The sequence below is a fragment of the Toxotes jaculatrix genome, chromosome 6, assembly GCF_017976425.1.
Source record: "Toxotes jaculatrix isolate fToxJac2 chromosome 6, fToxJac2.pri, whole genome shotgun sequence".
NCBI lineage: Eukaryota > Metazoa > Chordata > Actinopteri > Toxotidae > Toxotes > Toxotes jaculatrix.
The window spans coordinates 16,017,771-16,030,667 of NC_054399.1; the positions used below are offsets into that span (position 1 = coordinate 16,017,771).

At 41.5% G+C, this 12,897-nt stretch overlaps 1 protein-coding gene across 7 annotated transcripts in view; it reads right to left on the reverse strand.

Moving 5' to 3' along the window:
• Positions 1-12,897, reverse strand: part of LOC121183709 (cAMP-specific 3',5'-cyclic phosphodiesterase 4D-like) — a 98,876-nt gene that overhangs the window by 44,039 nt on the left and 41,940 nt on the right. For 2 of the 7 annotated variants that reach the window (XM_041040892.1, XM_041040890.1), the window contains exon 1: positions 10,661-11,130. The exons of 4 other annotated variants lie outside the window; for them this stretch is intronic. In XM_041040892.1, coding sequence (XP_040896826.1) covers positions 10,661-10,872 — 212 coding nt within the window. In that variant the 5' untranslated portion in view covers positions 10,873-11,130. Of the gene's footprint in view, positions 1-5,228; positions 6,862-10,660; positions 11,131-12,897 lie in introns of those variants that run through there. One more of the 7 variants, XM_041040895.1, reaches the window with a different exon arrangement.

Here is a 12,897-nt window from a genome sequence, read left to right on the forward strand (position 1 = left end):
CTTGTGCAACAAACTTGTGAAACATGTTGGACCTCGAAACAGATGCCGGGGCGGAGGTTTGCTGAGAATGAGGTGTTTGTGAGGCCGCTGTGTAACCAAATCCACCAGCCAAATGACTTCTACGGCCCAGCTGGCTGCTGGCTCCTATGACAACATTACCTCCGCTAATGAGAATAAGCTTCGAGAGAGGAGTGTCACGTACTGTATGACTGTGTGGAGAGTGAGAAAGTGCACATGTAAGTGTTTGTGTGTGTGTCTGTACCAAGGTTATATGATATAAATTATCAGAGTAAAACATCAGATATAAGTCAGGAAACATGCAGGAAAATCTACATTATTTTTTTGTTAATTCATTTAGTAGGTTCAGTTGCTGCTTTTCAGATACTTTCTACCCTGGTTTTGTTTTCATTAACAACATCACAGACACCTTCAGCAATGACAAACCTTCAGCTGCAGATTCTCACTGAGCATAAACAGTCAAATGAGGCAAAAGAGCTTCAGGCTGTGGGCCTCAAAAAGCAAAACAGATCTTCTTTTTGAAAACAGGAAGCTCATAGTAAAGTCAGACAAGGTTATATGTTGTTCTCAAAGACCGACCATGCTTTCTGTCAGGCTTTACTTAATTTATTTCCCCTGGATAAAGAACATCCACATTAGAACCAAAAAGATCTGCAGAATTACATTAATAAAACTTCACATGACCCTTTTTCATAATGTGTGTAACTATATTGAGAGTTTCTTGTTGTTGAAGATTATATTTATCCTGTTTGCAGTTGTGATAAACAAGTTTTTTGTTTCTGAAATAGTGCCACACAACTAAAATGATAGGAAAACAACATTTCAGTACAGTCTGGGTTGAAAAACTGTGAACCTCTCTTTAGTAATGCTGTACAGTTAAGTAATTCCTCACTTTAAAACAGTTTCTCTACCACTGAGCTCATATGGTAATTGTGACTGCTTTAAAGAGCTGGCAAAACTTTGTTTGCATATGTATCCAACAACAGAGCTGAGATGGCTTTGCCCCACCTTGTGGAGAAGCTTGTGAGGTGACACATTCGGCTGAGAGTAAAGAGCGGTGACTTTCATCCATGCAGGTTTTTGTTTCAGCTGGTTGTTGCTGTGTGTGATTTCAATGATTAGCATGCCTTTAGCCAGACAAGGGCTTACCAGAGAGCCGCTGCAGTGTTTGGTCAGAACGAAAATTTGTATTCATGCCACACAGCGTAAAGCAACGGAGTGCGAACAGAGACAATCACACTGAATCTGACTTTTCCCAATTCTGACGTGCAGAGAGTGAGACAGTACTCAAAGGCTCAGTGTTAATGTAGCTTTAAAGTCCTCCCGTGCCAGCATGCCATGGCTCTAAGAGGAACTGCTCCATCTTGGCTTCAGTTGGCCATGGTGTTAGGCTCATACACAAATTTATTTCCTCCTGGAGGACCGGAGTCACGTTGCCTCTCCTGCGCTTCCCACAAAACACACAAACTGGAGTTAACCAGAATGTGTTATTTCAGAGGGCAGTGTCTGTTCACTTTTTGTTTTTGTTTTTTGGCTTTGGCTCATTATTTGTCCAAGTTATTAGACCAAGCATACTTTCTAACAACACCCAGATTCACATTCAGGATATTTGGCAAATATGTGAGTAAAGTCTGCTGAAGCTGAGCTGACTGCCCAGCAGAGGTCGCTCTATGCCTTGACACTATCTTTACACACAAGAAAGGCACAAATTCACACATACAGACACACACAACTTACAAACACAAGGCAAAGAAACAGGGCAAGGCACGTATTACCACAGCTAACAATAGAAACTGTGAGAATTGTAAAGACTCAGTATCATGACAACTACTATTTTCTGGTGTATTTTTAAAACTCCAACACTGAAAAGATGGTATAGGAAAGATCAGAAGGGGATGTTATGAAAGCTGAAATGTTTTTTTGTGTTTTTTTTCTGGCCACCATTCTGTCTCCAACATTCACTCTTGAATAAAACATCTCAACTAGAGGAACGAAACTGACTCTGGCCTGAACCTCTCAACTGTTTTTCCACGGCTGGTGGAGCACAACACCTAATGTGGCAACATGACCTCAGAGTACCAACAGCAATTCTATGGTGGAACAATCAATATGGATTTTGGGACGGGTGGCTGTGGCAGGGTGCAGTTTGTGTGTGTGTGTGTGTGTGTGCGTGTGTGTATGAGTGTGAGAGAGAGAGAGAGTGTGTGTATACACGGGAAACGAGAAACACATGTCACATTCACGTGCTATGTGTGTTATATGTATTATGTGCAGCCAGGCTGGCGGGGCTGGGGAACTATTCTAGGCTCAGGGGTTTTATTTTGGGGGTCTGTTGTGTTATTGTCCACCGCCCCCACTCTACTTGGACTCAGCTATGGCTGTACTGGGTCCAGCTGGGACCAGTGAAGAACCAAGCAGGCTGCTACAAGTTAGGATGAGCTGACAGTCTTTTGCCTGTTTCACACAGATTTAATCTGTAAATGATCAGGCTATTTTACATTTGACATGTCCTGTCTTAACCGCGGTTTGTGTCATTTCCCTAGGGAAGTCACCCTGACAACAACAAATCATGATGCAGTAATAAGTTCCTTCAATGTCCCTTACTCTTGAATAAATTAAAAAAAATCCAACACCAACAGATGATTCTGTGTGTTTGCAAAGTTGCTAGATAAGATTAAAATTACATACACCGCAACATCCCTTCAACCTGGCAATCTGAAACTGCTCACTTCAAGAAAAACATCCTGGTTTAGGCAGTGGCCAGGTGCCGGCTTCTGTCTGCCACTTAGAGTCCGTTCAGACAAGGTTTCAGGAGACAGTGCCTAACACAACAGAGTCTGCTTGCATCTGCGAGGCAAACGTTTCCTCTTTGCTGTCAAAAACGATGTCAGTTCATCATTTGTGGTTAACTGTTACATGGTGATTCAGAAGCCTGCAGCATTAACAAACATTTGACATAACAACAGCATCATTTTATCATCCTTCTTAGTTGGCAGGTATGAGCTTGAATGGGAAACTCAAACCTGCCAACTACTCCCAGACACAGCACAATCAAACCAATAAAAGTCTTGGACAATGTGTTTACCTTTATATAAAATACCTGTAAAATAACTATGCTGTACATGGCTCAGTTGAGTTGTACAAAAATAATCAAATAAGTGACGAGCAACCACAATCACAATGTACAGTCTGTGAAAATAATGAAATTGCTTCCAGATAAACCCACTATTTTGCCAAATGTATTACTGGCTTAGAGATGCTGACTTCAGCTGTGACCTTTCAAATTCATACCTACAGTGCGTTGTCATAGTCAAGCAGTATACTCTACTACTATACTCAAACATCATGTTTCTAAAATGTATATGTCAAAACTACAGCCACAGGTACTACTAACTTATTTTTTTCAGTTTCCCCCTTCCTTTTTCTGTACTGTGTGTTCTTGCAACAGAGTGAAGGTGTGGAGTGTGTGGTCATGCTGGGATGTGGTATGGGAAGCTCAGTCAACCACTGACCCAGCAGCAGAATGACGAGCCAGGTGGTGCCTACTGATTCCAGCCCACTGCGTTGCTTATCAGTACAAGGACAGGAACAGGCATGAACACACACGCGAGAGCACACACAAAATACAACACACTGGAATGCAAAAAATCATATTTAAACATGCACACAATGAGAACATGTGCGGAAGACTTGTGCATGTATGTGCTTACAGCTTGACACGCATGCAGAGACACAGCGTCTGTTTGTCGTCAGTGTGACATGAGTCCAGCCCTTGCTGTGACATCATGTAACAACAGGCGGGGCTATCTCTCCATGGACACCCTCCCTCTGCTCAGACACAACAAGACATCAGGCAAACCAACAACACACACACTCAAACACATACAGTGACAAAGAAAAATATTTTTTTCACAAACTGAGTCCTGTGCACTGCAAAAATATAAACTGTGCTGTATGTGTGTCTGTTTTTAAACTGCCAGATAGTCTAACACTCATTTCAGAGTTCTGTGTTCAGTCAGCAACACTTGTCAGAGTGTCAACACTCAGGGTCAGTTGCACTGAAAAATGTATCTGGAAGACTTTCAGCAACAACAGGAAGTCTGTTGAATTAAACTTGCCACAAACAAAACTTACTTCCTCTCAGGTCATTGGGTAAAGTGCTAGCAGAAAGAGAAAGAATGCAGCTCAATGATCACCTGATAACACACTGGCCTCATCACTCAGGGTGCTGAGCAACACACACATCATCATGTGAACCCTTTCTACAGTTTACAGACTTAAATTGCCTATTAAATGAATATAATGAAGGTTCATGTGTGGAATTTCCCCATCAGACGTGAATGTGCATCAGACTGATGAACACATTCCAGTTCATTATCACACTGATAAACCAATTTACCTTAACATACCCTGTGTGCTTCTGCGACAATGAATAGATGATACAGCTAAAAGTCAAAGTTAAAACTCATGGATGCCTGCTGTCAGCCAAGGTACATCATTCAAGGTAGCTAAACCCAAATTTAGGGGATATGATACTACACTGTCAATGTAAAGAATTTTTTTTACATCTCTCAAGGCCAATTCTGCTATCACACAACCGTCCCGAGTTGTCAGATGACATGAATGCTTCCAAATGATAAACATAAATCTTTTCCCTCTCTACCATCCATTTAAATTTAACACAGCCCATGATAACAGTGACACTCAAACCAAGAAAGCAAAGGTTTCTGGGTGAGCAGAAAAAAAGAGTCTCACAGCCTTTTGCAAACTCTTGCTCCCCTGCTTTCTGGTCCATTTCCTACCAATGAGTGTGTAGAAACTGGTTCATGTTTCTCAATGGAGTTCTTTGTGGATGCCAGTGCAGCTTGAGACAAAAGTCCTTTGCTCTTTTATTCTGTGGGATGAAACCAAACTTATTTGTAGTTAATGTTTTTAAGTTCTGAATCATTTTCAGACACCAAACTACATTCTTTATTAACTATTCTTTTAAGTCCAAGCACTTGGTGCAGCTGAGGTGTTATCTACCTTTGTCTATCAGGAAGATGGATATCCAGTTATCCATCTTACAGTATTCTCTATTGCTGCAGCCTGGATGGGGAAAGTGTCACTGCAGGTCCGTGCTTGTAGCTGCGGTCTGCAGCCTGCATGAACACTCCCTCTCATGAATATGAGCGCTGAAAAAATGCATGATGCATAGTTTAGGAACATACCCCAAGCACGAGTGTCTCCGACCGTGTCCGAAACCAGACGGCGCCCCTTTCCTCGCCAATCGGAGGTCTTTGTTCATTGTCCCCTGAGCTCCTGACTCATATGAGACACTCTGGACTGTAAAGAAAATAGCTTGCACATCTTATGAAGATTCTTGAACTCTGTAACTCAATCTGTTACGTTTCTCCCATGAACCATCAGTGGTGGTGTTGTTCTGTATTGACTCCATGAGGTTTTGAACCGTGGCAAAACTAAAGGAATTCCAGGTAAGACACAAAAACAAAACTGATATTGTCAGATGGATCTGATTAATGCTCGGCGTTTCAAGATGCAGGAAAAATCACTGAGGAATGTTGCAGAGTTCTTCCACTGAGGTCCCAGGCAAGCCTCGACAAGGCTGACAGGAGTGTGATATTCATTTAGTCTCTCTGGAGGAAGGAGTAGAAAGGGAGCTGTTGTAACTGAAGACTCACTGCACTGAAGATTTTCCACAGTTATTCCTCTTCTCTCTCTGGCTTGTTGTTGTAAATAACCAAACTAATCCCAGATGTGTCCTTGACTACATTCCTGTAAGGGTCTTTAGCAGCACAGTTCCAAATTGTCCCTGGAGAAAACAGGAGATCCGACGAGAAACTTTAACAGTAACTTTGTGACTCTTCTTCTCTGTCAGTCAGTCACTCACTCACTCGTTTGCAGGAAAGAGGAAGGGCTGAGTCGTTGCTGAGAGCCTTGATACTACAGGGTAGACTCAATTAGGTTTAACCTCTTCCTCCAGTAGTGTGAGAGTTGTAGGAGTCCCCTGAGGTCGCTGTGGGAGCTGAGGACAGCCCACCAAGTCCTCAGGAGCTATCGAGGAGTCTGTTTTGTGCAGAATATCCAATGCCAAGATGAATATATCAGCTCTGATATCAAATTACAAGCTGATCCTTCTTTAAGCCACACTGTCAGATATTTAAGGCAATCCCAAAGCAGCAAACATTGACCCTTTCAGAGCTTTGTGAGACCAAAAATACTCATACAATTAGACTTATACAATTAAAGAGGAACTTTTTGGTTAGTCCCAACTTGTCAAAAGGAGATTTGACTCCACTGCGTGGCTGGAGGGTGTTTTTGTGTCTGGCAGAGCTGGCTTGGCTCAGCCTTCATTGACACGTGAGATCAATGAGCCACCTGACCCGACACCCTCCTTCTACTGCCCTGAAGCTACATAATTACAGGGGGATATTGTTAGAGTTGCTGCTGGGCAGGGTGGCAAGAGGGGTGTGAGGGGCGATGAAGGGCATGGAAGGATGAACAGCAAAACTTGTTCCACAAAAGTACCAAACAAACACAAACAATCACACTTACAAAAAAGTATTCATGGTAGACTGATACTTATCAGTTTTGTGAGATTTCAAGTGTCACATAATGGTCTAAATTAGAGCTTTAACTAATTTTCATTATAGGTTACAAGACAAAAAATAACCCTTACAACTCAGATCCAAAGATGACACCTTTACTTGTATTGTTTCGTTCAACCAACTGTGTAAAACCCAAAGATTCATCAGTTTGATTATATTCTTCAATCAACTACTCATCTTAGATAGACTAGGCTAAATATTGCCAAAATAATAAATAATAATAAAAAGTATAAAATTGTCTGTACACAATGTTTGCTTGCAAAGATTGCTGCTGCTTCTTTTCAAACCCTTGATGAAAAACAGAAATGAGGAAGTAAGTAAAAGGATCTAGAACAGTGAGGAAGGTAGAAGACTAGTGTGAAGACAAATTTCACGACTTCTCCACACTCATTAACTTTTCACACATCGTATTATAATAAGTCAGATGTTAAACACGGGATGGAGCTTCAGCCAACAGACTATTGGCTCAGAGGTGAGATTACACCCCTTTCGTATACACATACACATCCTCCATCTGAAACCCAACAACACATTCCCAACACTAACATTTTAACCTAAAGGAAACAGCAATGAGGTCTCACCAGTGCAGAGCTGTTAAAATTATATGCTTGAAATAAAGTCTTAGATATATTTGTTATCATTGTAAATTATGACATCTTTAGGTGCCACCTGGACAGGTTATTAATGTGTTCATTCTAGGCGTTTCCACACTTTCCCAAGCATTTCAAACCTATGGAAAAAAATCTTGAACCTCTGTTGTGTATTTTTTTAAAGTAATTTAATTGTGTAAGGCAAGTATAGTGGCAATATTGTAGATATGAGCAATAATGTAGATTTGGCTATACTGTGTGAACCGGAACCCAGCTATCGACCATGTGAGTGACTCAGCAAAACAAGTCCCTTTTGATTTATCTGTTGTGTTTTTCCTGCCAAGGCCTTCTTCTTCCGTGCCGCCATCTTTGTACAGCAGAGAGGACTGGCCGTTGGCAGCAGTGAGGGCAAAGTCTGTGTTTCTAGTTGGAAGCACTTAAAGTTTCAAGCATTTCAGCTGCAGATAGAGAGACTTGTTGTGGTGGCAACAGTCAAAGCCACAGTAACGACTTCCCTAAGCACTATGTGACAGCTTCAAACTAAAAAGAGGATGCTGAACTGATAGACGTACTTATCTCTAAATCTTGTATAACTTGCCTTGTGGTTGGCACATTTACGTGCCACCTACTAAAAACAATAACATTTAAACAACTGAAGTATTAGTAGAATAGATACTAACAGCACAGAAATAACAGTACTTGGAACAATATTTTGTGTGTGTGTGTATATATATATATATATATATATATATATATTTTTTTTTTTTTTTTTTGATTGATTGATATCTGCTACAACCACATTATAATGTGTTCCAAATCATGTATTAAATGTTTGTATACTGCTTATTAATGCCAAACATGGGTACTTACAGTACACACAGTGCTACCCATAAATTTGGTGTCATATGGTATTTCATGCTGGTTTAATGCTTGTACCCTTTCTCAATTTTATTCCCCTCCTTCATCTGCAGTCTTGTAAGTTTTCTGACTGTTGGTTTTTTGCCTCTGCTTGTATTGTCCTGTTTACACAGGCAACCCATGCGAGAGAGAGAGAGCTGTTCTCATTGGGCCACCCTGTATTAACGAAGGTTGAAATAAATGACAAAGCCTGAAGATGGGAGTAAGAGTAAGACACAGGTAATGAGACAAATGCTGGAGGCCGAGAGAAGGTGAAGTGTGAAGTGAAGCTAAACGTGTCCTTCAATCTGTTGTGGTTTGGACTGGACTGACAGTTGTGCGAGACCACTTGGGAGGGGAGAGGATGGCGGTCTCTGCTTACAGTCAGAGCAGCTGACAACACTGAGAAGTTTAAACATTACATGGGCGGCGAGCGCGATGACAACACTGAAATGTAACGATGGATGACGTAAATACACACATCATGTTTACAAGCTGCTTCCTCTACATAGTTACAGGCAGACAGCCAGGCAGGCAAACAGTTACAGGGTATTTGGGGGGGGGGAGGCAAAGGCATCCAGGTTTCTTGTTTATCTGATGAGGGATGTTTTGAGGTTGTATAAAATAAAAGTTGGAAAATGTGCAGGAGTTTTTCAGTCTGTATGACATTAATTCCACATTGATATTGGTATTTATTGAGAGTGCAATTCTCTAGCATCACTGGTAGTTTCTTGCTCTTTTTTAAACTGTGATGACTGACATTTTATCACATTCTATATTTATTATAGTGTATTAATATCATATAGGTTACCGGTAACCATGCTCTGCTCAGCGAACTCCACTTGCAGGGTAGATTTCCAGGGATAAAATAATTGCTTGGTTTTTCTCTCTGACACATCTGGTGAAGTTTAATTACTTTCCTATGAAAAGTTGCTGTGAGTTGGATTGGCATGGGAGCCTTTTTTCATCAGAGTTTAATAAGAAATGTGTACGCTGAACGGGCTTGAGCATTAACTGGATTAATGAAGAGTAATGAGAAGAAGCGAAGGTGCAAACAGTGTCGGTGGTAGGCTCTATGCGTGTGACCAAAATTACATTCCATTCCATTTGACCAATGTTCCTCTGAGTTTTCAAAGGTTTGTAAGGGCCTCGTTTTTTTTTTTCCCTTAGCAGTTATGGTGTGTGTATGATTGACAAAACTGACAATGACAAGGTTTAAAACCACAGGAAGAGACGAACCCTACTGTTGCAAAAAGCTTGTCGCCCCATGAAACAAGCCCCCCCGGCGACAAGATTTTAATGATATCAAATGACTCAGGACAACAATGTTAAGATAACTGTGGGAAACACGCAGATTTCTCAGTATTAAAGTCCTGCTAAACTGAAACATCTATCTGTAAGAGCAACAACTACTCAGATCATAATGCAACACTGTGAGTGTTTCTACAAAAAGCTTTCTAAATGAGTTTCTATAAATAATTGAATTTATCAGTTGTTTTCAAACATCAGTCTACTCTTGTCAAATTCTAAACTCGTACCTTGACCATAAACAAAGTTGTTACAGACAAAACTGAAAAATGATGGCTTTAGACAGCAGGGTGAGTTTCCTTCCCTGCAACTTCCTTGCCAGTTTCTGCAACTGACCTGCAGGTCATGGTTGTGTACATGGAAAATCTACATCATACGTCACTACCCACCAGCGCTTCTTTTTCTCACAGTGATACAGTCTCTGTTGTAAAGATCAGAAAATTACTTCATAAAGTCTCTCTGATATTTATACTTAACAATGAGTTGTAAAATGACTATCTCCATCAATCACATTACACAGTGGAATTCAATATGACATTTGTGGTATTTGAGACATGAAATACCAATTTAGGCGACTCAAACAAATTTAATCAGCTTGATCTGTTCTGACGTAAAAGAGACACATGCTGCCTGTTTTCAGTCATGAGAAATTAAATAAATGAAGGTGCAGCATTAAAGGCCAACTTTGTATTTACTGCGGTGAGGTGTCCCTAATCCCTCTCTGCTCGTCTCAGACTCGAGGTTTCTGTTTAAGAGTACATCTGTTGCTATAGTTTCCTTTGTCCTCACTATCTGACCTGTGCCAGGCCTGCTGAATGCTGCGATGAACACCTTTAGGCACAAAGCAAGACCCTCTCTTTCATTGCAAAAACAATGAGGTCCATTGAGATGACACCAGTCCCGACGTCAACAACATCATGATTTCCCACAGTTACCTTAAATCACACAATGGGGCTTTTTTTCCCCACACCAACCCCATGACACACATGTCGATAATGTGGAGAAGCAGCGACTTTAATACTGAGACATCCCACATTACCTATCAGCCCCTGAAACAACTTTCTAGTACTTGAGTTTATTCAGGTTCAGAGGGGTCACAGTGTTGAAAACACTGACAGTGATTTCTGAATCTTAACCTTCAGAATTATATTACCTTATCTATGCACAACAACAACTTCTCTAGAACAAATCCCGCACATGCAACATACATGTCAAAGGCTTCACTGAGCTTAACACTACCTGGGTGTGTGTGCCAAGGTGAAGCGCCTCTGCAGGGCAATGCTACGGTTCATCAGGAGTTTGCGGAATAGAAGAGGAGAGTGACGGGGGGACATCCTGGGAGATCCACAGGGTGACCCAGACGCTGACTGCGGTTTCAGCTTGATGGGCTGAGTGCTGCTGCATGGGAAGGAATCAGCCTCCCCAGAGCTTTCACAGAGGGCCTCACTCATGCTGCCGCGCAGGGGTTAAAGAAAGGCTTCTTCTTACGCTGATCTCCTGTGCAGCCCTCTCAATCCTGACAGTTGGTACACGTCGTCCATCTCAGCAGCATTCTTCAAGGGAATTCATAAAATAACTCTCAGGTCTGTCTCGTAATGATGGACTGTATATTCAGAGACACTTGTGGGAATCTCTAAACTCTTCAGATCCACTTTTACTTCTCAGCTTGAGAATCTTCAATACCTTTCTCAACAGAGTTATCTGCAAGCTCTGTTGATGGACACGGACACGAGTGCAGGGGTGAGCCCTCCCCTCGGCTGTAAGCTCTGTTTACATAGCACTGAGCCCTGCCTAAATATGGCCAGGCCTGAATTATAGTGTTGTTAGCTCATATCACGGGTGAACTAGCGGTGTCCAGCGCTGCCTTCATGCAGCAGTAAACTGGCAACTGCCAAACACAACAGTTTCCATCTCTTGTCTTCCCTGGCCCATCGGTGCACAAACATTAACCAGTGATTGCAGGTCTCCGTGTGTAGACACATGCCAGAGATGTGTTGTGTTGAGAAGCTGCAGCTTGGATAGATTTTCATTATGCTGGGCAGTGGGGCCCCACTCTGTCTAAAAACAGAGGCCGCTTGAGATAAAAGATAACAGGAACCCTGGGAATGTCACTTAAACTTTTCCTTGTATCTCAAGTGAATAGTGTTTTCCCAGTGGAGCTGAGGGGTGATGGAAAAAACAGAGATCAAGATTTTCACGTCTGGCCCACAGACAGTGACCCATACCTCCTCTACCCAAAACAAAACCTTGTGAATTCAGCCAAAACATACAAACTTAAGTCCTAAATCTGCTTGTACCTAAACATTTCCTTTGATAAGCCGTACACTGTAAACACATGTTGCTCCTACCTTACATGCATAGTTCAGTGGGACAGTAAATCTAACATATAATTAACAGAACAGTCCTCATCTATTCCTATCGAACATCAAATGGACAGGTTCACACCATGTTCAGTTTCAGGGATTCAGAGATCATGAAGGTTGCCAAATGTTGGCCGAGCATTAGAGCTCAGCTGAGTATTTATGGGTGACAGGAGTATTTGTCCTGATGCTTATCACTGACATGCTTAAGATGGCAGCAGACAAAAGCAAATATGACCCTTACACAGGAATATTCTGACTGTTATTGTGATCTGAGAACACATGTTTTTGTAAGCGCACATTAAATCAGCACATTTCTGCCACATTAGAAAACGGATCAAGAAAACGAAGCTGCAAATCAAATCTGAATCTCAAATGTACAGTATGTAAGTGATTCATTCAGAATTTAAAGAGTTTAAATAATTCAATCCAACATCTTCATTCTTTTTGTGCTCTTAACTGTCTTTGTGAGTGTAACATGTTCACTGCTGTGCTGCTTCTGCACTGCAATTATCATAGATCACCTGTCAATCAAACAGTGTGACTACAATGTCTTTATGCTGGGGTTTTGTGTTGATGAAGTCTGAGTTTCTGTGGGTAGTGCTCTTTCCTTTGTCTCTTCAATCGTAGCAACATGAGAGCTGCACATGAAGTGTTTAGAACAGCAAATGTTAAAGCTCTTGTTAACAACCTATAGGTTAAATCACTGTTATTCATAGCGATGTGTCACGGGGGGCTAAGTAATGTGATTAATACTTATAACCTACAATTGCTGCCCTTTAGTTATGTATCTAAAGTATCTAAAGAGCACTGACATCCTTATGGCAAATCAGAAAATGAGCTGAACATTTGTTATTCGCTTTGTCATTATGTCTCTTTCTCTCTCTGCATCCATTTTAATGAAGCATTAAAGTAGCGAGATAGAAGGGCTCTTGTGTCTGAGGGGCCGACCGCCAAAGGACTGATTTAACTCAGGCGGGGTCAGGAGGGGTCACTGCAATGAGCTCACTAACAAAAACACAGCTGTTGCATGAAGTGCTGCCAGATGTGACCAGCAGATGGTGCCCACGCACAAACACAGATGACAAATGACTGATGCAAACAAATAGATCAACA